Raw genomic sequence first — 27,026 nt, forward strand, 5'->3', positions numbered from 1 at the left:
GACAAGTGCCATTTGGACCTCAGACCCTGTTCCAAACGTGCAAAATAACACACATTCTTTTCTGGTAGGTTCAGCTGCCCCGTGATTTCCAATTTTATACACACACAGAATTGTAGAACTGTAATAAAGGAAACGGATGAAGGAGGAGAAGTCACCTATAGTCCCTCCCTGGCAAATCACAAGTCATAAAATCATAAATATTTTTTACTTTAGTGTTTTTGTCAGGCGAGTGTGATAACCACTATACTATGGAAACACTTCAGTGTTTTTGGTTTGCTGGGGTTCTGTTGGTCAGTTGGTGTTTTTGTTTTCTGTTATGAGGGGTTGGCCATTTTAGCAAGAATTCTTTCCCAAAATAGAATTCATTTTGAGGGGCAACTTTTATGTTTTTGCTTTCTCGTGAAAACCACTCAGAGGATCCCGTCTTACTATTATTTAACATGTCACCTGTTAAGTAATAGTAAGTACTCTCCCCAGTTCTGCTGGCCCCAGGGTAGGCAGCTAGGTATATATTCCTTGTTCTCTTGTTACGTGGTGGTATTCAGAGTGGAGCTGGGGCCCGTGACAGTCGCTCTTTCCCTCACCCCTGCTTTCTCATTTCTCCGCTTGCGCAGAGTTCAGAACAGCAGCTCAGCGACGAGATCAGGAACAGGAGGAAGAGGATGATGAACAGGCAGTCCACAGAGCTCGGGAGTGGGATGACTGGAAGGACACCCATCCTAGGGGCTATGGCAACCGGCAGAACATGGGTTAGTCTCCCCACAACAAGACAGGAGTGCAGGGGCTTCTGTCTTCCCCACCAGGGAAAGCTGTGCAGTCTTCCCCTCCCTGGGCTCCCGCTTCAGCCGTGTACAACGAAGGCAGAGATGCTTAATCTTGCTTTGCGTTCATTAACATGTCAAACAATTAAGTGTGTATTTGTACCCTAGATGATGAGCCAGCAATCTTGTCTTGGAATTCTAATCCTCATCATGGTATATTCCCCTGTTCTTAAGTGGAAAGAAAAGAGTACTGAGAAATGGTTCTGTATAATCAACGGCTGTATGAATGCTCTTTGAAAAATAAAAGTCCCCGCTATCATGTGAGCCTGTGCAGAAATATGAGTATCAGCTGCTTTCTTCCAGGGGGGGAGGGGAGGGGGTCAGCTGTGGGTCCCTGGGCTTCTGGAGAGATCCTAGTCATCTCCCTTTGATGTGGGCAGTGAGTTACCCAGCATCAGAGCTGCCCAGACTGGCTGGAGCTTGCTTTCTCCTTTCTACCCCAGTGCTGTGAACTAACCCAACACTTGCTTTACAAGGGACAAGCACAAAAGCCAGGACTTGCCCTGCCACACGGCTCTATTTTCAGGAATTACAGCTGTAAATGAACAGAACATAACAATCCTATCTACCCAATCTTCCTTGCTTCAGCCATGAGAAATGAGGAAACCGATGAGGCACTATGAGAGCCATCCTTGTGTGAGCATCTGAGGCCAGGGCCTTTACTCTGGAACTATCTAGAACCCTGAGGGTAAGAGCAGCTCAGGCCGTAGCCTAGCTCTTAAGTGGGCTGCTGGAAGACCATTTTGGCCCTCTTTGCCCGTGCCATGCCATACCTGGCACAGTCCCAAGCGGTCAGTGTGCCGTGGCAGTCATTTTGCTAGTTAATAAGGTACCTGCAGTCATGCCAATAACTGGGAGTGGAGGAGGGGGGACAGCACAGATGACAAGGAAAGGTACCTACTTTCTGCGGTAAAGAGAAGACACGTCCTCAGCTCCCGGGTTGATACCCTAGAAAAGCAGCCATGTGTGAAACCAAGTGATCTGTATAGAAAACATACTTTTGTTCTATGTGGCTTTGGTACACTTCATTTTCTTTTAAGAAGATGACTCAGCCTTCCTATTCTAGCTTCTGCAGTCTAGCTTAGGACAGGGGTTTGAAAAGGAGACTCAGATCCCTCTCCTTTGTAGGGTGGTAAATGGAGGGCTGTCAGACGATGAGTAGGACGTTATGTTTAGTGGGAGATGACAGAAGACTACCAATAATATATTTATTGCTAAATATATGCTGCTTAATAAAGGATTCATGTCACCCTCACAACATAAGCTCCTGAAACTGGTAGAGCACAGATTAACTTCCCCACAGATTTGGGAAGCAAACATTCATTTGTAGTTCTCTTCCAGTTATTGCCAGGCTGCCTCTAGCAACGGCCTATTTCGTGCCCCTGAAACTCCACCCTGAGCTCATTCCCAAAATGGGCCAGGTTGGGGTTATCCCCTTGGTCTGAGTCTATTTAAATATGGTCCTTCCAGAAGATCCAGCCTGATGAAGCCCTCTCACGTTCTGATATCTAAGAGGCAAACTAGACAAAGTGGGTTTAAATCCTGGCTTTAAAAGTTGAAAGCTGTGTGACCTTGGGCGATATAACTTCTCTGAACTGCTTCTCTGTTTTCTCTATGTTTATAGAGGAACTGTTTCATAGGGTTGTTGTGAGAATTAAATGAACAATGGCAGCCATTATAATAGGCTGAAGAATAAGTGTTTTCGTCTGAGCTCAGTGACTATGGTCTGTCCACTAGGAAGGGAAAGGCAACGGACAGGTAGGTGTTGGAAACTCTGTTCTGTGCCAGGCACCAGACCCGGCACTTTCACATGCTATTAATACTCACAATGACCCTGCAAAATAGGTAGCACTGTCCCCATTTTACAGATGAGAAAACAGGCCCAGAGAAGCTGAGTGATTTCTTCAAGTTCACTTTAGTAACAAGCTGTGCTTCTATCATTTTCCATGTGCCTCCCAATTGCGTGTGCTTTTAGTTCTGCAGCTTAAAGCAGCTTAAAAAGAGGGAGCAGCTTGAAAAATCCAAACCCAAACCACCACTTATACGTTATTGGAGCTCTAGAAATTCCTTTTTAGCTGACTCACCGAAGAAAAGGTTATGCCAGCCCGCTTCCCCCCTGCCATTTCCCCCTCAGCTGGGGGATAAGAAGACAGAGGCGGTGAGCAAACCCATCTTCCTCCATTTTCCTCCCCAGTTCAGTCTGCCTGCCTGGCGGCTAGAGAAAACAAAAAGAGAACCACCTTCTCTATTCCCACCAGAACAAGGCGTTTCAGGGTCCTAGAGCGAGCTGGGTTTGGTGGACTCCGGGAAGCGAGGACTCGAAGCATTCCACAGATAACAGTACTGCCTCATCGTTTGCGCTATGCTTATTTCACGTATGCTGCATATTTCATTCTCACAACCCGTCAGGCAGGAGATGATGCCTTCGTCTTACAGGGAAGGAAACTGGCTTGGGGAAATGCAGTGAGTGACTTACTTCAGCACACAGCTAATACATAGACCGTGCAAACATATCAGTGTAGCCAAAATATTTGCCCTCAGTAGCTCTCACATGGAGGCCAATTAGTTATTTGGAAAAGGTGAACGCTGGGCACTACTTCTTTTCATGCCATCATGCGGTGATTTGTCCTTTCCACTCTTATTCTTTTCAACACCCCGGTAAGAAAGACAGGGCAGGGGACTGAATGAGCTGATTTCAAGCCCAAGAAGTTGGAGTTAAGGGTTCTGAATTGAGTCTCAATCCTCAGGGCTCTGCCCCTCCCTAGCCGGGTGACCCAGGGCCACCCAGGTCACCGGGGTCACTGCTGTCATTTAAAACAACGTGCAAGGGCTTCCCTGGTGACGCAGTGGTTGAGAATCTGCCTGCCAATGCAGGGGACACGGGTTCGAGCCCTGGTCTGGGAAGATCCCACATGCCGCGGAGCAACTAGGCCCGTGAGCCACAATTACTGAGCCTGCACATCTGGAGCCTGTGCTCCAAAACAAGAAAGGCCGCGATAGTGAGAGGCCCGCGCACCGCGATGAAGAGTGGCCCCCGCTTGCCACAACTAGAGAAAGACCTCGCACAGAAACGAAAACCCAACACAGCCATAAATAAATAAATTTTTAAAAAAGACTTTCTCTCTATTTCATTGTCTTTATTAAAAAAAATTAAAATAAAAAATAAAACAACGTGCAAAGGATAAAACTTTTGAATCTAAATCCACCTCTCTATGTCAACTGAATTCCAAAGTCCTCATCTGCTTACTGTGGGCCTCCGGTTTGCTCGTCAGCACAACAGATACACTGCCACCTGGCTCTTTCAGACACCCAACAACAAGACGGCACTGTGACCTTTGTCTCCTTGCAAAACAGCTCCCTCCAACACCTGCACATCATTTCCTCACAGATTGCTTTTCACCCGTTCATCCAAGGTTTAACCTGGCTCAGTTCACTCTCGCTCCATAGCAAGGAGGTATGGGTTCTAATACCAGCTCTGTCAGTTTTAGCCCCTCCCAGATGCTGACAACATCTGGCCTACTTACCTCACAGGCCAGAGTAAGGAGCAAATGAAATCAAATATGGAAAAGCACTTTGAACAATTAGAAAACATGGCACAAATGTTTGTAAGTTTGGCGGCCAGAGGAGGGGATGCATTGTTTTTTAAATTCAGTATTTCACAACTTATTTTAACCCCTGCCCCCCTATTGCTTTCTCAGTCTTCTATATATATCACCACCAGAGAAAAGGTTTGTGAACATGCTTTTCTTTGTGTGCTGGAGATGACCAGCACAGGAGAGAATTGTTACGTGCAGTGGGAATTGAGAACTGGTTTTTACTTATCTGCCCACCAGGCCGCCTTTGACAAATGTATGTGAAAAGATGGTAAACAAAAGATTTCAGTTTCTTGTCCCAACTGGCAATAAATCCCTCCAAGAGAGTACAACTCAGCAGTGACTTAGGCCATCCTACTCCCGGGGTTCGAGCCCTGGTCTGGGAGGATCCCACATGCTACGGAGCAGCTGGGCCCGTGAGCCACAACTACTGAGCCTGCGTGTCTGGAGCCTGTGCTCCGCAACAAGAGAGGCCACGACAGTGAGAGGCCTGCGCACCGCAATGAAGAGTGGCCCCTGCTCGCCGCAACTAGAGAAAGCCCTCGCACAGAAACGAAGACCCAAAACAGCCAAAAACAATTTTTTTAATAAATAAATAAATTTTTTAAAAAAAGAGGTGATTAAGGTAAAATGAGGCCATTAGGGTGGGCCCTCATCCAAAAAAAAAAAAAAAAAAAAAAAAGACCAGACCCAGGTTGTGAGCGCCTGAGACTTGGCAGCCAGGGGCTGGGAGGGAGGATTTCTGCCTGAACTCTGAGGCCCTCCCACACTCAGCGACAGATACAGCCTCTGCTACCCTGGTGCCCTTGTCCCCGGCTCAGAGACATTGAGAGATTGGCAGAAAGACTCCTCACCCGCTTTATGGAACCTGTCTTCTCCTTTCCTTGTCTACCTTCTGCCTGGGTGAGCTCACCCCACCTCCCGCTTCCATGACTCACCACATGTATGCTGATGGCCAGCGCTAGCCCTGACCTTTCTGCTGAGCTCCCAGTCCCATAGCCTATCATCTACCACACCGCTCCTCTTGATGAACAAAAACTCAAATTCAACAGCCTGGCAATGAACTCATCACACTCCCCACCCCTCTGGCTCCATTAGAGTTTCTTAGGGCCTGTCGCCTACTTAGTGCTCTTCCTGGGAAGCTCAGCACTGTTTCTGGCCTTCTCCTGACAAAGCCGGCATTCAGTGTCTGCAGAATGAATTACTGAATGAATGAGTCCCATCATGAATCACGCTTCTTCGTCAGGCAGATTCACAATAATGCAGCCTCTTTCTTTTCATATTCAAACAACTTTACATAAAAGGAAACCCAGAATCTCTTCACCTTAAAGCAGCAATCATTTCTCTCTCAGACCCCCTTTCATCCTATCACTGAAGGGACCACATTTTCACAAAGTGTATTCAGTGGAGAGGTCTGCTGTATACTCTGCTTTGAAAGCTTACCATATCATATACTACAGAGTCTACCTTATAATAATTTTAATGACTTTTAATGACTGCAGATTGTCTATAAGATTGCTATATAATAGCTTACTTAGCCAGGCCCAGATTTTGAACATCTGGATTGTTTCCAGGTTTCTACTGTTATTTCCTTTATTCATTTAACAAAGCAAATTACCTTATTTGCTTGGGCATGCATAAAATTTCCCTGGAGGAGGAGGAGGGGTGTGGGATTGTTAGAGGCCAGGAGTGGGAAGGAGACTTTTCACTGAACTTCCCTATAGACCCTTTTGAATTTTGAATCATGTGAATATGCTGACTATTCAAGATATATATACCAAAAGCTTACTGCACGTGAAGCATCTCACTAGAAGCTGGATATAGCAGTGGTGTCTACACTCTCAAACTAACTTCCTAATATGTGCTCTCCCAAAAGTATGTATAATGTACCTTGGGAATCCAGAGGAGAGAGCAGGGTGGAGAATCTCAGAAAATGACATTTTCACAGTAACTTGAAGCATGCGTAGGACTTAGTCAGGCTGATAAGAGACCACCGTGGGCAAAGGCCCAGAATAGCAAACGGCACTTCCTGGTTGGGAAAGGAGGCTGTATCTGGTGTGGTGTGAAAGTTATGGGAAGTGAGACTTTCAAGGAGGGCAGAAACCAGTGGAGCAAGGGCTCTGGAGGCCAGGCTCTGGGCTTCGAACTTGATCCCGGAGGCCATGGGAACCTTTGGAGGGTTAGAAACAGGGCAGAGGGTAAGAGCTGTGTTTGATAGCAATCCTCTAGCAGCAAAGGACCAAAGGAAGGTAGAGCAGCGGGGAGCAGCCTGCTGAAGTCCAGGAGACAGTGACAAAGGCCTGAACTAGGGGACCAGCTGTCGCAATGAGCCCCAAACCACCCTGGTTTTAGCACTGAAAGTCCTGCGTCCCGGGCAACTCCTCAGCCCCTGGCAAATAGACATAGTCGGTCATTCTAGCCTGAACCAAGGCGCTAGATGCTGCTGTTCCCCAGAGGCTGCCGGCCCTGAGAAGTGATCCAGTGACTTCCAAGAGATTTTGAAATACTCACCCTGTTCTGTCCCACCCTCCACCTCCTCGGTCCCCACCTCCAGCCACTACTCCTGGGTTCATTTACTTTCTGTAGGTTCTTTCTAGAGCTGCTGATCTGCAGACATAAAGGGATTTATGAGGAAGACATCCCCACTTACCAACGTCCAGTCTTCTCTCCTTCTGCTTCCCTCCACAAACCTGAGGCTCCCGTCAAACGAAACTAGTCCTTGTGCCAAAGCAAACCTGCAGACTTTTGTGTCTCCCCAGCTGCCACAAGACAGATCACTCTCCCTACTTCTCTGCCTGTTGAAGCCCATTGCAAATGCCACCCCCCGCCCTGCACAGCTGAGTACCAGTACCATGGAAAAGCTTCTGGGTGGCAGACACTGCCCGAGAACTTTTCAAACATTACCACTACTCCTCACAGCAAATAAATATGACTAGTCCCTTTTTCCGGAGGAGGAAACCGAGACTCAGAGAAGGGAAGTGTCTTGTCCAAGGTCACACAGCTACTAGCCTTCCCCTCCATCTTCTTTGTACTTCTCTGATGGCCCCAATCCTTGTATTGATGATGTGTGTACTTCTTTCACTCCCTGCCAGCCCCCTGGCCCATCACACACACGATTGTCAACCTAGAATAATGCCAGGCTTGTAGTAGAACCTCAATAAAAATTTGGTGAAAGAAGGGACTATGTTTGTCCCTTGTATAGTACCTAGCCCATTGACTGGCATTAAATAGGTTCTCCTATTCAGGTATTGCTGAAATTGCAGTACCGAACCAAATAAGGGTATGACTGAAGGGGAACGATCAGAAGAAAACACATTATGGCAAAACCTCAGCTATCCAAAGCTTTCTAGAAAGGAGTCATTCTGAAGGCTGAGGGTGAACCTTCAGAATCCAGGAAGAAGAATCCTACGGCTGCTTCTTTCTCAGCGTTTCCCTCACTTCCGCCCACTTCTTCTGAGCTCCCCGGTCCCCTTGCTCTCCTTTTCCTTCCAGTCTTCTTTGGTTTTCTGTTGTTCCTGCAAAGCTTCTTAGCTTCTGGTTTGGCGAGCTAATTGCAGTCTTCCCCGTGCTGTCCTTCCATGCCTTTTGCACCCTTTCTCCTCACCGCAGCACCCCCGCTTCCACAGAGGCTTCCCTGCCCTCCTCAGGCTGGCGGATGCTTCTCTCATCTGCGTCTGCACACCCCACGGCACCCCATACGGGTGTCTGTGATTCCATCCACCTCACATGCTGGACTGTGAGTTTCTTGAGGGTTAGAATCATATCAGCCCTAAATGTCTATGAATGAAATTACCAGACCTGTTTATGCTTCTCGGCCACCTCTCCTTTGGTACTGCTTACTCCGAGGCAGCTAAGGGTTTGCTTGTTGGTTGGTTGGATTGTAATTGGGAAATCATGAGTGCTGGTTATTCAGGATTTGTCTGCTCACCTACTTCTCTTCTTCCTGCTTTTACTACATTCACTGGTGTTCATGTTGTACTTGTCCAGTTGGCTCAGGAAGGCTCCAGCTCAGACAGTATGCTCTTTGTTTTGGGGGGGAAAAGGCTGGCAAATCAGGGCCATGGCCCAGCCCTGCCAGTACATCTTGCTTAAGGAACCAGGAGACCAGACCTCGTTATTTGTTCCACAAGCATTTACTTGAGTGCCTACACTGTACCAGGCCCTGAGCCGGACATTAGGTAGACAGAAATGGAAATCCGTGTGTCCTTGCCCTGCGTCTAGCACCCTGTGTGAGCCCTTTCTAGGCCTCTTCCATTTACCCATCTGAAAGTGAAGCAGGGTAGAGACCTGATTTGTAAGCAGCCTTGGAGCTGGCAGCATTGTGGAACTCGTCTATCCGGGATACTCTCACCCTCCCCACATCTGTGCTTTGCCCTGGAAGAACCCAGGCCCACCTCTTACCTCTCTCCCTTCTCCCCTACAGATTCTGAGCAGACGTGCTCTAATACGTCTCACCCTGTATGTGGCCAACTAGCCCCCAAGAAGCAGCTTGTTAACCCCAGCTAGCCAGGGGGAAGAAAAGAAAGAGGAAGAGGAGGAGGGGTGGCATGTCAAGTGGCCATGGAGGGTACATTGGGGGAGGACAGTACATCCCACAGTGCACCAAAACCGTCCCCTAAGCTCAACTCTGAAGATTCATATTAGTCAGTCTAATCGAGGAGGCCCAAGCCAGAGTGGGAGGTAGGGAGGGAGACAGAGTTCCACTAATATTCCTGGAAAAGGCTAAGGAATCAATATTTCCTTGTACTTGTAGGACACTTGATACCTTTTTGTATTTGATTTTCCTAGCAACCTTTTTGATTACATTCAAAAGATTTTTTTTGAGCACCTACATTAGAGGCCTTATGCTGAGAATTACTGGCCTTTTCCTTTAGGACACTTATCAGAAATTCAAGTGTATAGACAGTTTCATAAGTTTTTAATGTCTGTCTCCTCCACTAGACTGTGAGTTCAATGAAGGCAGGAATCATGCCCATCTTCTTCCCCAATGAATCCTCAACACCTAGAACAGCACCTGGCAAACGGTAATCACTCAACAGATAGTTACCGAAAAAAGGAATCCACAGGCCTGGGACCTGGAGACAATCTTTAATTTTGAAAAGGCTGGTGTGCAGAAGCAAGCTTTTTAGCCTGAAACATAATAGATGTTCAGTAGACATTCATTTAATTAAACGAAGAATAATAATCGGAAACACTTACAGTAATACCTCCTGTGTGCCAGGCCCTGTGCTAAGTGCTTTACATTCACTCACTCAATCCTCAGAACAACCCTATGAAGCGGGTACTATTATTATCCCCATTTTACAGTTGGGGAAACCGAGGCACAGAGGTTTGCCAACTTGTAAGTGGCAGAGCTGAGATCTGAACCCCAGCTATCTGGCTCTAAAGTCCATGCCTTTAGCCCCTAGATTGCCTCCCAACAACAGATCTAGAGAGATGGAGCAATTCCCCCACAGCGTCCGGGGAGGAACTTGGCGGAGCCAGGACCGAAAGCCAGGTCTGCTCTCTGTGCAGTGCTTCTCCCACTGGCCACTGGTACAGAAGCCCTGGGAACAGAGGCACAAGGAGGGATCTGAGAAGTCTAGATATTCATGCAGAAAAAGGCTCTAGTCGACTAGGTGGCTCTCAGTAGAAGACAGGAGGAGTCGAAGAGCACCCACCAGGGCAGAATGCTTTTCAGAGATCCTATTTGAGGCCTAAGCCATTCCCTTTTCCTGCACTAATTTATCAGGGACCCCTCCTCACACACACACACACACACACACACACACACGCACGCACACACGCACACACACAGCTAGAACCAGCCCGAGGCAATTGAGCACCTGTGGGGAAAGGATGCATATTAGAGAGATTAGAAAGTATGATCTAAAGCCTGGTGTGTGCGTAGGAAGTTGAGGTGGGGAGAGAACAGGGAAGACTGGAGAAAAGGTTAGGTCAAGGCTAAAACCTCCAGCAGATAAAAGGACTCAGTGATGAGATTAAAGCAAAGCACCTGCAATCAGCTCAGCTTTGGGGGCACCAGCCTTCTTACCACAACAGAACAGCACCATGGCCATGGCCTTCCTCTCCCATCTGGATCTTCAGGAAAGCCTCCAAACACTCTCTGTTTTGCAGTGGATCCCAGTCTATGTCTCTTTAGGTGAGTGAACCCCAGGGGCTGGAGAGCACAAGGGAACAGATGAGGAAAGAGACCAGGAATCTCCAGATGAGGAGGGCTCCAAAGAGATCATTTGGTTGGTCCCCTCTCTCTGGGAAGGACTGTGCCTCTCCACCCAGAGAGAGGGCTACTGTTGAGTTCATTAGATTTCTCTCCTCCCCTCTGAGGGGCATGAAGGCCAGGAGTGAGGCTGCAGGTTTCCTGGTTTAAAGATCACCCCAGCCTTCTCTCAGAACTGCCCCCTGTGAACTAGCTGAAAAGAGTCCTATTCGGGGGCAGGGGCAGAGTTGGTGTTACTGGGTAGACGTAAGGTGATTTTCCAGTATAAGACTATGATGAGAGAATTATGGAAAATCTGCAGGCTGCATGAGTGACTCATTACACAGAATTTTGAGAAAGGGCCAGTTCTTCAATGGACTCAGAGAATGACAGTCATCGGTGCTGGGCAAATGGGCTGAGAGCTCGAAGCTTTTCTCAGTCAGAAACCAGGGCTTTGTGAGCAGCCAATTACAGGGGCAAGTTTGGAAACTGGACACGGAGAGATGTCATCCTGAAGGATGGGACAGGTTAGGAGGCTGCCAAGTCCAATCTGTGAGAGGCTATATGACCCCATAGAGCAGTTGTTCTTAACTAGGGACCTATAGACCTAGAATGAGGCAGGGAGGGACAACGTTGAATTTGGATGGAAAAAATTACCTGTTTATTTTCACTAACCTCATATTGAAATGATGAATGTAGGCAGCAAACCACAGAAATACCCGTGAATTTGTCGGTAATAGACCTCACAGAGATTTACATTTCACATGTCAGTTGTTGCAGTCATCTCAAAAGTTTATTTATGCTCGTTACCACTTCCAAATTCCAACAGTTACTGGAACTACCACTAGGCGTGGTTATTTAACGCATAAATCAAGAAGCCCATGTTACTGTATGACATTTTTGGCAATATTTTGATAACGGTGTTTTACTATGATGAGTTTCCTTTGTAAGTCTGTGTATTTTATTTTGTGCATTTAAAAATACTATTCAGAAAAGGGCTTCACCAGACTGCCAAAGGGGTCCATGGCCTGGTTCCCAGTAAATGCTCCTTACAGAAAAGTGTCCTTCCTTCCTTCCTCCCTCCCTTCCTCCTTCCTAATTCCTTTCTTCCTTCTTTTTCTCACCCTTTTTCCTTCATTCTTTCTGTCTTGCTCAGAGCCTCCCTCAGCGCTTCTCCTCCTTCCTGAATGATGTTGAGAATCATGGCTGATTACTGAGCACTACTGGGAGTGATGGGGGGAAAAGTAGGGAAGAGGGGGAGAGAAAAGGCAGAGGGACAAGAAGGAGGAAAGAAGCGAGGAGAGAAGAATGAAGAGATGGTTTGGGGGAGATGTGGAATATAAATATTCATGACCCTTGGAATTAGGCAATGCTCCTGAGAGGCCCTCTGAGGCCCAGCTTCCAGTTAAAGGATGGCTCTCCATCTGTCTCTTCTTTTCTGGGCTTGTATTGCCATCTATCTAAACTGTTGCAATATCCTCTTTCCTGGCCTTCTATTCTCCACCCTCTCCCATATATTCCACTATCTGCAGCCAGAAGAGTCTTTCAAATGCATCTTTGATTACAGCCCTCTGCTGCTCAAAAATAGTGGTTTTCCCTTGCCTACTTGATGAAGTACAAATGTGTTATCCTGGGCATTCAAGGCCCTGCTCCACTCTCTGCCTCAAACTCTTTACCAGCTCATTCCCCTACTCTTCCCCTAGGTGAAGCTCGTATTCCAGGCAATCTATTCACAGAACAAATGCGAAGGGTACTTACTCTCTCACTCCTTCACTTCTGCTCTATCTCCTCCACTTAAAAGATTCCCTGATCACCCTTCCTGCACTATCCCTGGACAACCCCTCCTTTGAGATATTGCTCAAGTCATACCTTCTCTGCAACATTTTCCTGGCAACCTGAGACTATATTATCTCTGAAAGTCCAGAGCACTTTGGAAAAATTGGTCGCATAGCAGCCTTTATATACCCTTTGCCTCCTCTACCCAGTAAAGCTCCATGAAAACAGGAGCCACGTCTTGTCATTGTTCTATTTCTTGCAAGACCAGGCTTGACACTGTTGATTCTTCCAGATTTCTTCTCCTCAGTAAAGACCTTTAAGTCCACCTCTTGTTCTTTTTTCTCCCTCATGGACATCTTTTTGTGTGTGTGTGTGGGTCTGCCTCCTACCTCTGGTTGCGGATAATACAAAAAATAGAACATACTCTTGGGAGTCAGACAGACCAGGTCTGCCGTTTACTTGTTATGTGAGCTTGTGCAAGTAAGTCATTCACCCTCTACCATTGTAGAACAAAGCTCTCAAGACCATTCTGATAATCAAAGAGGAAAGAAAACCCTCAGTAGACGTTCATTTTCTTTCTGTTATAGAAATTGATATTGGAGCCCAACCACCCCACCTCAGAAGACGTTTGATCAACAGAAGAGTGACTACCACTTCTGAGACAGACACCCTAGACTCTGATTTCATTGCACCTTCAGGAAGAATAATGAGTAACTAGATCCTAGAAAATGAGGCAAACAGAGACTCTGATACCTTCCGAGCATTCCCACAGGCCCTTTCAAGGCATCATTCACTACTCCCTCTCCTTCACCCCCTACATCCAGTCAACTGCAAACCCCTGAACATTCTGCCTCCATAGTATCTTTCAAATTGATTTCAGATGTAGTAGCCGATTTCAGGTTCCCATTGCCTCTCATCTAAGTCACTGCAACTCTTAGCTGACCTCCCTGCCTACCATTTCTCCTGCTCCCAAAGTCATCTCAAATGATCTTACTGATACACAGATATGATCACGCTCTTCCTCTGCTAAGGACCATCACTGGCTTCTCATTCCATTCAGCATGGGACCTGAGCTCCCCTGCTTCCTTCCCAGTGTCATCTCCTGTTCCATGGCTTCCCATGCTCCCTTGTACTTTTACAGGTTATGGTATCACTCACAGACCTTGGACTCTTCCATCTCCAGGCCTTCGTTCGAGCTCTTCCTTGCGCGTGGAAGGCCCTTCCGCCACTAATCCATCTGTCAAAATCCTACTCTTCCTTCAAGATTCAATTTAAATCTTACCTTCTGCAAGAAGCCTTTCTAGGTTGCCCGGTAGTAAAGAATGGCCTTCTCCTTTGGTCCCATATAATGACATTTGAACCCTAACTGTATTGTTCTCACCCTCTGGGATATATCCATTATTTATGGTATCAGTTTTCCCCTCTAGACTAGGAGTTTCTGGAAAGCAGGAACTTTATTTTTTACATGTCTTAATATGACTTAAAATTAATTAAGCATACACAAAGTGCTCAAAGTAGCTCTTGGCTCATAATAAAGACTCAACAAATGCTACCTACTTTTTCTCCCAAAGCTTGAAATGAAGATACATGACCTCTCTGAGCCTCAGTTTCTTCATATGTAAAATGGGGATAATAAAATTATCTACCTCTCAGGGTCATGAGAGGATTAAATGAGATAATGCACATTAAGTGCTGAACAGAGTGCTTGTTGACAATAAATGCTCTATACAAGGTATCAGTAACCATACTTACATTATTTTCATCGTTTTCATACTTATGCTCTTCACCCTCCTCCTTCCAGGCCCCAAGCCTGCCCCCATTGCTTCTAGCACAGGGATTTCACACGAGGTATGCTCAGTCTATGTTTGCTGAATTACTAAATTATCTTCTTTTTACTCCCGCAGGTTCTTATATTTATAGTAATACAGATCCAATAAGTAATCACAAAGCCACAGAAATTCGTCTTTGACAAACCAGCCACGTTCTTGGATTTCTGAAGGCTTTGAGCCAACTGATTAAGATGCCGGGTTTTCGCTTTACACTAGAAATGACAGGCTGCCCATAGCCTTACACACTCATGCACACCCTGGAACCTCAGAAGGCCTTTCTTTATTTGGAGTAAGGGCATTGGTGGTTTCTTTCCCTGTTAACATTCACCTGCCACTTGGAGAATTTTGAAATCAAACTTCCCTGTGCTACAACTGAATGTAACAAGTATATTTATCCTGAGTTATCATCCGCCTGTGCTTGGCACTGTGCTGAAGGCTGTTTTCAAGAAGCTTACTGTCTAGGGCTTCCCTGGTGGTGCAGTGGTTAAGAATCTGCCTGCCAATGCAGGGGACACGGGTCCAAACCCTGATCTGGGAAGATCCCACATGCCGCGGAACAACTAAGCCCGTGTGCTACAACTACTGAGCCTGCACTCTAGAGCCCGTGAGCCACAACTACTGAAGCCCGCGTGCCTAGAGCCCGTGCTCCACAACAAGAGAAGCCACAACAATGAGAAGTCCGCGCACCACAACGAAGACCCAACGCAGCCAAAAATAAATAAGTTTATTTTTTTTAAAAAAAAGGAAGCTTACTGTCTAAAAGGCAAAGGGCCAGGCATGTAAGGTGCTAACTACACAAGCAGAAAAATGAAACAGGACCAAATAGATGCAGAAGTAATGTGCTGTGGGTGTGTAGAGGAGGGAACTCTTCATTCTGACCAGAGAATAAGCAAAGATATCATCAAGGAGGTATCATTTGAGCTAAGCCTTGACGGCTGAGAGAATTTTGATATAGACAGAAAGTTGGAGAGAGGGTAGTCAGAATAAGGGAACAGCATCACCAAAGGCATGCAGAGGTGAAATTGCATGGTGAGTTGAAAGAATGGGGAGTAGACTAAGGTGGTTGGACCCCCATTTCCCATTCTTCAGCCATTTGCCTCCCACTTTCTGGTTCTTTCCACAGCTGAGTACCACCTATGCTATTATTAACATTTTTTCCCCAAATTGACTCATTCCTGTAACCTAAATTAATATATTCTTTTTTTTATAAATTTATTTATTTATTCATTTGTTTAATTTTTGGCTGCACTGGGTCTTCCTTGCTGTGCACGGGCTTTCTCTAGTTGTGGCGAGCGGGGGCTACTCTTCGTTGCGGTGCGCGGGCTTCTCATTGTGGTGGCTTCTCTTGTTGCAGAGCATGGGCTCTAGGTGCGCGGGCTTCAGTAGTTGTGGCACGCGGGCTCAGTAGTTGTGGCTCACGGGCTCTAGAGCACAGGCTCAGTAGTTGTGGCGCACGGGCTTAGTTGCTCCGCGGCATGTGGGATCTTCCCGGACCAGGGCTCGAACCCATGTCCCCTGCATTGGCAGGCAGATTCTTAACCACTGCGCCACCAGGGAAGCCCCAAAATTAATATATTCTAACAGGAAACTTTACATTACCACCATGAATTCACTTTTATTCACTACACATTAAAATAACTTTCCATCCATGAGCCACTTCAGATCACCCCGTGTCCTTACAGTGGTGTGGGTATGATCACCTCATGCTAGATCATAAGGGGTGTGAGTGCCGGTGCTGAGAGATGAGGCCAAGAAGGTGTGTGGGGCCGGCCCATGGAGGGCCTTAAACACCAGGCTAACATGTTCAGACTTTATCCTGTCAGCAGTGGGAAAATACTGAAGCCTTCAGAGGACGCAAACAACATTATGACTGTGCCTCAAAAATATATCTGCGGCATGGAAAATAGACTGGAGGGGAAGAGACCAGCAGGCAAGAATAGACAAAAGGCTGCAGTCCAGACCAGAGGAGATCAAGTTCTGGACCACAGCAGTGGCAATGGAGACAGAAGCAGGAGGATGAATGGGAGAGATTTTTTTTTGGAAAGGGAGAGAAGTTAAAGATAGCTCCAAAATGTTGAAACTGTAACATTTATCCTGAGGCCTGAAATATGAATAGGAACTAGCCAGGCAACAAGCTGAGGAAAGAGTCTTCCAGGCAAAAGGGGCAACATGCACAGAAGCCTGGAGGCTGGGGAACAGAATGAGTTGAAGAAACTGACAGAAGAACAGTATGGTGGCATGCAGAGAACCAGGGGGTGGCCAGGGGCTCCATCACGGAGGACCTTCAGAACCAAGGTTATGAGACTGGACTGGATCCTAAGAGTCATGGGAAGCCATGTGAGTTGTTGAATTATTGAATTACCATTAACCCCCATAGGTTCTCATATTTATCATTAATTTTGATCCATTAAGTAATCACAGAGCCACAGAAATGTCTCTTTGACAAACCAGCCATGTTCTTGGTTATATGCTATAGAAGGACAGAGATTTGCATTTAGCATGCTGGTTGCATCATGGCTCAAATCGAAGCAGGTAACCTGTTTAGAAGACATTGGCAGTCGGCTTAGAGAGAGAGAATGGTGGCTTGGACCGGATGATAGCATGGAGGTGGGGAATAGAATAATTTGAAAGATGTTTGGAGGACAGAACTGACGGGATTTAATAATTGACTAAAGGAAAGCAATAATTAGAGCTCAGTGGCAAAGAGTACAGTCTCTGGAGGAAGAGTGTGAGTTCTCAACTCTGGCTCACCCACTAGCTGGCTGTGTGACCTTAAGTGGTTATTTAACTTCTCTGAACCTGGGTTCCTCATTCACAAAATGAGAATGCTTATTGTCCTAATGGGGGCTTTATGAAAATTAAATAAAATACACATGTAAAATACTTAGTTTTACATGATGAGTGTACAGTAAATGTTGGCTATTACTATATGGGGAAAGTGAGCAAGCAAGATGAATCAGAAATGATTTGAAGAAAGGACCCACTTAGATTCATATTGGTACCATCTTTAACTTAAGCTAGTAATCATTAGTAATTTGAGGGTGTACAGGTTTAAATTTATTTTTTTAAAGTCAAGACCAAGGTGAAAAAGTATATTACATAATGGTAAAAGGGTCAATTCACCAAGAAGACATAACTATCCTAAATGTCTATGCACCTGGCAATAGAGCTTTAAAATATATGAAGTGAAACCTGACAGAACTGGAAAAAAAATAGACAAATTAACAATTATATTTGAAGACTTCCTTGAAAACCACAAACAACCAAAACTCACCCAAAATGAAATAGATAACCTGTAACTATTAATCAAATTAAATTTTAATTTTGGAAGGTTATAAACCTTCCAAAACAGAAATCTGCAGACCCAGTTGGTTTCAACGGCATATTTTTCCAAACATTTTAAAGATGATATATCACAAATTCTACACAATCTTTTTCAGAAAATAGAAGAGGAAGGAACACTTGCCAGCTCATTTATGAGGCCAGACCCTGATACCAAAACCAGACAAAACAGTACAAAAAAGAAAACTACAGTCCAATATCCCTCATGAATATAAATGCAAAAATCCTCAAAAAAATACTAGCAAATCAAACAAAGATTAATATACCATGACCAAGTGGGCTGTATCCCAGAATGCAAGTGTAAATATTTGAAAATCAATCAATATAACCTAGCATATTAACCACCTAAGGGAGAAAAAACACACACAATTATATCAATTGATGTAGAAAAAAACATTTGACAAACTTTAATCCATGATAAAATCTCTCAGCAAACTAGGAATAGAAGGCAACTTTCTCAACTTGATAAAGAGCATCTGTAAAAAAAAAACCCTGCAGGTAACATCATACTTAATGGTGAAAGACTGAAAGCTTTCTCCCTAAGATGGGGAGCAAAGCAAGGATGTTCACTCTCACCATTTGTATTCAACATCATACTAAAAGTCCTAGCAAGTGCAATAAAGCAAGAAGAAAAAAAAAAGAAAGAAAAGCATACAGATTGAAAAGTAAGAAATACAACGGTCCTAATTCACAGATGACATGATCACCTGTGTAGAAAATCCCATTAAATTAAATACTTTTAAAATCTACTAAAAAAAACTCCCTCTAAGGGTGTGGAGAAAAGGGAACTCTCTTGCACTGTTGGTGGGAATGTAAATTGATACAGCCACTATGGAGAACAGTATGGAGGTTCCTTAAAAAACTAAAAATAGAGTTACCCTATGACCCAGCAATCACACTCCTGGGCATAAATCCGGAGAAAACCATAATTCAAAAAGACACATGCACCCCAATGTTCATTGCAGCACTATTTACAATAGCCAGGACATGGAAGCAACCTAAGTGTCCATCGACAGATTAATGGATAAAGAGGATGTGGCACATATATACAATGGAATATTACTCAGCCATAAAAAGGAACGAAACTGGGTCATTTGTAGAGACGTGGATGAATCTAGAGACTGTCATACAGAGTGAAGTAAGTCAGAAAGAGAAAAACAAATATCGTATGCTAACACATATATATGGAATCTAAAAAAAAAAAAACAAGATGGTTCTGAAGAACCTAGGGGCAGGATGGGAATAAAGACGCAGACCTACTAGAGAATGGACTTGAGGACATGGGGAGGGGGAAGGGTAAACTGGGACGAAGTGAGAGAGTGGCATGGACATATATACACTACCAAACGTAAAATAGATAGCTAGTGGGAAGCAGCCACGTAGCACAGGGGATCAGCTCCGTGCTTTGTGACCACGTAGAGGGGTGGGATAGGGAGGGTGGGAGGGAGGGAGATGCAAGAGGGAGGGGATATGGGGATATATGTATATGTATAGCTGATTCACTTTGTTATAAAGCAGAAACTAACACACCATTGTAAAGCCATTATACTCCAATAAAGAAGTTAAAAAAAATTAATAATGATTCATATTTAACTTTATCTGAGTTTTCTTCTGACGCTTACCCAGCAAATTTACTCTCATCTTTTATGAGGGTCAGAGGTAGCAAAATTTGTATCCATGGCAATCTTCCCATAAAATTCCTCCCCCTGCTATTTCCTATTTAATTAGTATGCTTACAACAACCACTTCAGCCAGCTCTTGTAAGGGGAATTCAGCCTATCACTAAGGTTTCTTCTACTCCATAACACGACTTTTTTTTTTAATGCCCATTCCATCTTTTTCCTGTTATTTTCATCTAAGCCCAAAATGCGAGAGACACACCTGCTGGCAGGTAACTCTTGAGTTTCTTCCCCTTCTCTGAAACTTTTATCTACTATGATGTTATCTGGTCAAAGAAGTCATTCCTTTAGCTGGGTATTTTTAAATTCACAATATGTGTACTGAGCCCCTCTTTCTCATGAATGCAGATTTTAAAATGGAATTCAACTCCCACTGCTATAAGATGTATCACGTCTGCATTTCACAGCCTGCTGTGACCCTTTGCTAACAAAGATGATTTTTCCCCCTTCTGAACTTTTGAGACATTTCGAATGGGACAAAATCGAACAAAGTCAGGCAGTTTCTAATATGTGTTTTCTTCTCAGCATCAAACAGCCTGTACACTGCAGGCCGTCCCTCTCCACTGGAATGTGCTGACAGAGCAGTTCCACAAAGGAAGGAGGGTTGAGCTTTCAGAAAGGACTTCCTGAGGTCCCAGAATGGGGATGTAAGCCACCGGCCCAAGATGCTGTTTCCTTTCAATTGCCAAGTAGTGCTGTCCTTTGACCCCAGCTGAGGACCTACTCTGAGAACGTCATGGTTCTGCTGTTTCCTCAGTTAAGTTCTCAGCCATCAAGGGGACCCAGATCCAGGGACTCAGAAGTCATCCCGGACCACAGGAGAGCTAGGAGGGGGGTAGGGGGTTGGGGGGATGAGGAGAGAAGAGTCTCACACCGACCTCGACCTGCTCCTTCACTACAGAGCAGAGATCGGGGTTATGAGAGGTGTATTAAACTTGAAGGGAACTGAAGGGCACGAACCCTTTGTGTCCCCTCAGGAGCTATTCCTATTCTTCTTATACCCTACTTTCTCGTGTTCACTAAGTTCGGGATGCTGTCCGTGCTCACCTTAGCCTGGCTCGCCTATGACTGGAACACCCACGGTCAAGGTAAGAAACAGGGGAAGAGTGGTGGTCCCCGTCTGTACCAAGGATGGAACCACAGGGCTGGGGCGGGGGTGGAAGGAGAGAGTGGGAGAGACAGAGGGAGAAGAGGTGGGGAGAGGAAAGAAGAGGAAAGGGAAAGGAAAGGAGGTCAGGGAGGCGAAGCGAGGGAGAGAGGGAGAGGAGCACAGGAAGGTAGAGGGAAGGGGAGGGAGACAGGAGGGCAAAGTTCAGCAAGGAACAGAGGTCTCTGCCAGGCTGCCCAGGAAGAATTAAGGCTGGTTTCTGGGCGGGTGCTCCCAGCCTCCTGCTATTTCCCTCCCACCTTTCTGACTGCTCCAGAGGAGCAGGGGCTTCCTGTGTCCCCTTGGGGGATGGATTCAGGGACAGTACCTATAGCTCTGTGCCCAAGATATGGAAATGTGAGAAGGCCCCTCTAGTGACCTGAAGATTTTAGGAAGAACCCTCCACCTCCGGGAGAAGTAGAGGGATTGGCAAGATCTCACACAGTCTTCCCTTCCCTTCCGTACCTGCAGGTGGTGGGCGTTCAACTTGGGTGCAAAACTGGACCCTCTGGAAGTATTTCCAAATTACTTCCCAGTAAAGGTGACTACGCTTCCTCTGGGTGCCCTCAGTCCCTGTTGCCCAGACTCTCCCTCCCCATTCAGCTCCATGTTTTCAAAGGCTTTGGTGGCCAGCAGTGGACATCAAGGCCCAGAGGCATAATGCAGAGCAGGGACCCAAGATGGATGCGCAGGTGGGGAGACAAGCGGATAGCACCTTGCCTCAGAGTGGCAGACCCAGTTCAGCCTCTCTGAGCATCATAACCCCTGGCAATCCTGTGACAGTGAAGACATCCCAGTGAATAGGGATTTGGGGCTCCCCAAGGGAAACACAGGCTACCTACTGGGATCTGAGTCCACATGTCCTCTCTTCCTTCTATCCACTACTGTGATTCAATCTCCCTCTAACAGCTGGTGAAGACTCATGACCTCTGTCCCAAACACAACTATATCATTGCCAACCACCCCCATGGCATTCTCTCTTATGGTGTCTTCATCATCTTTGCCACTGAGGCCACTGGCTTTGCTCGAATTTTCCCAGCCATCACTCCTTATGCAGGGACCTTGGAAGGGATGTTCTGGATCCCAATTGTGCGAGACTATGTGATGTCAATGGGTGAATATAAGAAATCATTCCATTCTCTGACCTACCTCACGGCTCCAACTTCTATAAGCCTTGACAGTCAGTCCAGTTCTCACTCCCTGCTGGAAGAGGACTTAGTAGAAAATGAGTCCAGAACACACTGGGCCAGTAACAGGAATATGTGGCCAAGCCTCAGGTTCTGTCCAAGATCTGGGAGGCAGGGTTTCATTAGGCAGCAGGATAAGTTATAGGCATTCATAAGAGTTGCCAAGGATCCTTTCAGAGGAGGAAGCAGAAGCCTGGAGTTCAGGATCAAAGCCAAAGTGGAAAGCAGAAAGCAAAAGCCAAATATCAAAACCAAATATAGGGAAAATGAGGCATGAATGGGACAGCTCAGATGAACTTTGCCTGACTTTTGGGGGATGTCAACTGGCTTCTTTTGGCCAGTCATTTATGTAGCAGCTCTCATCTCAGGGCGTCTCAAAGACACTTTTAAGTCTTTCATACTAGCTGGTACCCTCCTGGCCCGTGACTCTCATCTCCTGAGAACCCCTTTGAACTTGCATAAGACATCAAGGGATAAAGGATAGGCATCCGTCAGAATCCAGGACAACTTCCCCATGCCAGGCTTCAAGCCGGGGTACTGTGCCAAATGTCCTTCTCTTTGGATGAATATCCATCCTTCTGGACACCAGAAAACAACTGAAGCCAAACATTAAAAGGTAAGATCCATTGATATCTGGAGGGGCCAGGTGGGACCACTAGAGTCCCAGAGGATGGTTCTGCTCCCCTCTGAGATTGGTATGAACCTGGATCTCAAGGACTGTGGCCTGGAGCCAATGTCTGCCATCCCAGGAGAGAACAGAATGTGAGCACAGGGCAAAGTGGGGAAGCAGAGGTGAGGAAAGACTCTGTGACTGTTGTAGAGCAGCAAGATGTCATCCTCATTCCATGGTTCATCTACATTTCAATTTGGCTTGGACAGGATCCTGGGTCTGCCTACTCTCCAGAACCCCCAGCCAATGGCTTCCCTTTGCCAGGTTGCTCTAAGGAGGATGCAGGATGGTGGTGGCTATTCCTCATTACTCCTAGGGAAGAGAACTCTGGAGAGCCTCAATTGCCATCAGCCTGGGGAGAGTGGAAGACAGCTGTGGTTCCTGGGTAGAGAAGGAAGGGATGGGCTTAAGTACTATAGAGCTAAGAGAAAGTAGGCAGAAGAACTCAATGTAGCCCCAACTGTAGTTGCACAGAGCTGCAAGGCAAGCAGCTGACTCTAAGGACCAACCTCAGGGCTAACCCAGGATGTGGAGGTTAAAGACAGAAGAGTGGAAACAAGCACAGTCAGGAGACAGAAGAACTGTCTCCAGCAGGAAGACCCTGGAGGAACCCCTTACCCCATCCTCAAGCACCAAGTTTGTTATACCACTTGACTCTTTGGTTTCACAGGTGTGTGCCCAGTGAGTGAGTTGGCCTTGAAGTATTTGCTGACCAAGAAAGGCTTGGGCAATGCTGTGGTTATTGTGGTGGGTGGAGCTGCTGAAGCCCTCTTGTGCCACCCAGGAGCCTCTACCGTCCTCCTTAAACAGCGTAAAGGTTTTGTGAGGTTGGCACTGAAGACAGGGTGGGTCCCTAGGTTCTGGTGCCCTATCGTCAGGGTGCCATAGGTCCTCTGTAGCACCTCTCCAGAATGGTGCCCTTCCTTGGAAACCTGTTAGAGGGGGTTCCCTCTTCATACTGATTGCTTCTCTCTACTCACTCACACTGTGCCTTAAGGGTGTTTGGACCTCCAGACACATTCTGGTGGGTACTTTTAAAACTTGAAATTGGAGAAAAAACAGTAAAAGACCTTTACCTTCTGCCCATTAGCCTGGGAGGCTGGGGGTCTGGGGAAGTGGGGCTTCAGTCTATATCAACCCATGAACTGCAAGGCCCAGAGAACTTACCCAGGGCAAGGAAGGCACTGGGCTTGATGCTGTGGGGATTGCAAAAATGCAAAAGACATGGATACTGCCCCCAAAGAGCATATAATCTGGTTTGAGAAATAGAATGCATTCATTCAGCAGTTATTGAACAGCTACTGTGTGTCAGGCATAGTACTAGGCATTAAGCATGTAAAAATAAATAAGACCTGGTCCTTGCCTTTAAGGAACTCACAGTCCAATGGAAGACAGACTTATTCACATATAATTACAAAATATATCCAGAAGCCAACCACTTACCATCTCAACTATCGCCCCCTGGTTTACCACCCCATCGTCTCTCCCCTGGATTATTACAACAGTCTCCTAAGTGCTCTCTCTGTTTCTATCCTTGCCTCCCTCACATCCAAGAGTCTATTCTCAATCGTGGCCAGGATGATCCTATTCAGCGTGAGTCAGATCATGTCACTACTCCAAATGCTCCAGTGGCTCCCGTTTCACTCCGAGCAAAACCAAAGTCTTTACAAGGGCCTGCAAGACCCTAAATGATCTTGCCACGTCTCTGATCTCATCAGCCACTGCCCTCCCCCTTGCTCACTCCATTAGAGCTACACTGGCCTCCTGCTGTCCCTCAAACAAGCCACACGCTCCTCCCTTAGGGCCTTTGCTCTAGCTGTCCCCTCTGACTGGGACATTATTCCTGCAAATAACTCTTTGGCTTATTCCTTTACCTTCTCCAGGTCTTTGCTCAAATGTCTCTTCTCAATAAGGTCTATCCTGACCGTCCTGCTGGATCTTTTTCCCATTGCACTTATCATCTCCTCATACGTCATCAATTTTATTTCTTTACATATATGGTTTTCTATTTGTTCATTATTATTGTTTATTGTCTGTCTTCTCTTAATAAAAGGTAAGCTCCATGAGGACAGAGATTTTTTTTTTAATCCATTGTGTTCACTGATGTGTCCCCAGGGCTTAAAAAAGTGCTGGCACATAGAAAGAACTCAATGCATACTTGTTGGATGAAAGATGTGCCATAATGGACATATGTATAAAGCACTATGAGAACATCAATTGATGGAAAGCCTTTCACCCAAAGTAGAAGTTTCATAGGTGGGTGACATCTGAACTGTGAACTGAAATATTAGTAGGCATTACCAGTCAGACCAAAAGGGAAAAAGAACTCAGGCATTCAATGAGGGCCAATGATGACATGTCAGGCACTATGCCAGGCCCCTGGGGTTCAAAGATGAATAAGACATAGTTCCCCCTTTTGATTAGCTTGCTGTCTATTGGGAGTCAGCCAGGCAAGGTGATGACTGTAGTACAGAGTTGGGGTAGTGTTAGTGTAGGAAAGAGGTAAGCACTAGATGAGGGAGGTGGGAGTGGAAGGAATTGGAAGGGGTCAAAGAACTGGAGGTGGTTCAAGGGGATGAAATTGGAGCTGAGTAGTGAAGGCCGAAATAGAATTAGCCACGTGAAGACAGAGGGAAGGCATTTATAGCAGAAGGAGCAAGATGTACAAAGACGCATAGACAAGTGAGAACATAGCACACTTAGTATGGCTAGGCAGATTCTGACAAAGGGCTGAGGAGAGTGGAAGCTAGCCAGGTAGGCAAGGCTAGAGCACAAAGGCCTTGCTAAGCAGCGTGGTACAAAGCGAGAAGCTCTGGAAGAGTTTTAAAGAGAGGAGTGACATGTCCAGATACACAGTTTAGGAAGATCACTCTGGATGCTGGGTACAATAAGGGCTATTAGATTTCCTGAGATTACTTTCCTCCCATCACAAGACAAGGTGCAGCAACTCCCCTCAAAGGGTTCACTTGTGGGAGGTGGGTGTGGAGCATAGCAAGAATGAGACACAAGGCTGGAGATGCTTGGGTGCTTGGACTCTTGTCCTATAATGGGGAGATTGTAGAGGTTTCCTACCTTGGAGAGGGCTTCACTGCGGGGAGCTTCCTGGGACAACTCACACTTCTGCCCGTCTCTTTGCAGATCATACCTTGTCCCCTCCTATTCCTTTGGAGAGAATGAGGTTCACAATCAAGAGACCTTCCCTGAGGGCACGTGGCTAAGGTTCTTCCAAAAAACCTTGCAGGACAGAATCAAAAAAAACCCTGAGACTAAGTTTCTGTACCTTTCACGGCCGGGGCCTCACTCGAGGATCCTGGGGCTTCTTGCCTTTCAATCGGCCCATTACCACTGTTGGTAAGCTTTCCAGCATCTTTGGACCACTCTGGTCCTTGATTACCCCCACCCAGGCCATCCCTCGAGTCTCAGGGGACCCGACACACAGCTGGGACAGGCAATGGGAATTCCAGTGGCTGTGGTTGAGGGCAGAGTGGGGAGGACAACTAAGCAGATCAGAGTTGTGGCCATTCACGGGAGGGACACAGTTCAGCAGCTGCCATGCGGGCATCATTATTCACATACATTCCTTCAGCACTCTCTGAGTTTACCCTCATTCTCTTAAGTATGCACGAGATTAGGTATTTGGAGAACATGGGACAGGATGGGGTTGGAGCAGAGAGAAAGAACAAAGGAAGGGAAGGGGACCCAGATACTGAGTTTCAGTATGTGGCTCCCTCTGAGGAATGGGTAATTTGAGTTGGGTGGGGGGAAAGGTCTGATGCTTGTCTCTCCTCCTTCCCCACAGCTGGGGAGCCCCTGCCAATTCCCAAGATTAAGAAGCCAAACAAAAAGACGGTGGACAAGTACCACGCACTCTACATCAGCGCCCTGTGCAAGCTGTTTGACCAGCACAAAGTACAGTATGGCCTCCCTGAGACCCAGGAGCTGACAATCATATAACAGGAGCTGGATTTCCCTGTTATTGAACCCCCAAAGCATTAAGGGATCCAAGTAGGGCCACATGGAAAGAAGAATCTGGGGAGAGGGGAAGATCTCAGGGTTGAGTGAGGAGGCCAACCAAGCCAGAAAGTACTTAATGAGTCCGGCTTAGAGGAAGGAACCAGAGGGATGGGGAAGAGTGGGCAACAACCCAGTTTAGTAAGCAGAGTCTTGTGAGTCCACAGATCTTTTTTGCCCCCTGACTCCAGCCAACTCTAATCAGAGGAATGAGAAGTTAAAGAACACCATGCCCTTTCCTCCTGAGCCTTAGTGACACCATCACTATTTAGGCTGAAGCTTAGAAGCCTTGTTGAGAACAAGGATGGTTTGTTTCCTCCTAGGCCCTTGGCCCTTTCCTTACAATTTGGGGGCCACCACAAGGTAAACCAGGGACCTGAGCTATGCTTTCCTGATCCAAAGCAGACACAATTCCCTCAGCTGTGATACAGTTCTACACTGGCATAAACTTTATTAAAAATAATTACGCCATTTCTTCTATAAAAACAAAGCTCTAGATATATAAAACAGGATATGACTATTTCCTAATTACTGTGTGCTTCACTACTGGGCTTCCCTGAAACCTAGCCAGAAAGCTGGTCTGTGGAGAGCCATTTTCCTCTTCTTTATCCACCCTTTACTCTGTAGCTGACAGAAAAGTTGGAGGAGTGGAACCAGAACTGCTGCACAGTGTAGGAGACAGGACAGAACCATGGGAACTGGCACAGGCATGCCCTGAGTAGCCTATCTCTCCTGATCCCACATAACCACCCTGGGTGAGGAGGGAGGGCAC

The 27,026-nt window shown here is 46.3% G+C and overlaps 2 protein-coding genes across 2 annotated transcripts in view; both read left to right on the forward strand.

Annotated features, from left to right (window-relative positions):
- IGBP1 (immunoglobulin binding protein 1) overlaps window positions 1-1,098 on the forward strand; it is a 38,992-nt gene extending 37,894 nt beyond the window's left edge. The window contains exon 6 of the mRNA XM_059910296.1: window positions 615-1,098. Coding sequence (XP_059766279.1) covers window positions 615-754 — 140 coding nt within the window. The 3' untranslated portion in view covers window positions 755-1,098. The remainder of the gene's footprint in view (window positions 1-614) is intronic.
- Window positions 1,099-10,465: 9,367 nt separating this feature from the next.
- LOC132357751 (diacylglycerol O-acyltransferase 2-like protein 6) lies at window positions 10,466-26,197 on the forward strand. The gene is given in 9 exon segments (XM_059911476.1): window positions 10,466-10,556; window positions 20,217-20,327; window positions 20,858-20,905; window positions 20,908-20,927; window positions 21,296-21,500; window positions 22,914-23,088; window positions 25,382-25,493; window positions 25,495-25,594; window positions 26,043-26,197. Coding segments are annotated over 9 exon segments (1,017 nt in total).
- Window positions 26,198-27,026: the final 829 nt, after the last annotated feature.

The sequence above is a fragment of the Balaenoptera ricei genome, chromosome X (assembly GCF_028023285.1).
Source record: "Balaenoptera ricei isolate mBalRic1 chromosome X, mBalRic1.hap2, whole genome shotgun sequence".
NCBI classification, from domain to species: domain Eukaryota; kingdom Metazoa; phylum Chordata; class Mammalia; order Artiodactyla; family Balaenopteridae; genus Balaenoptera; species Balaenoptera ricei.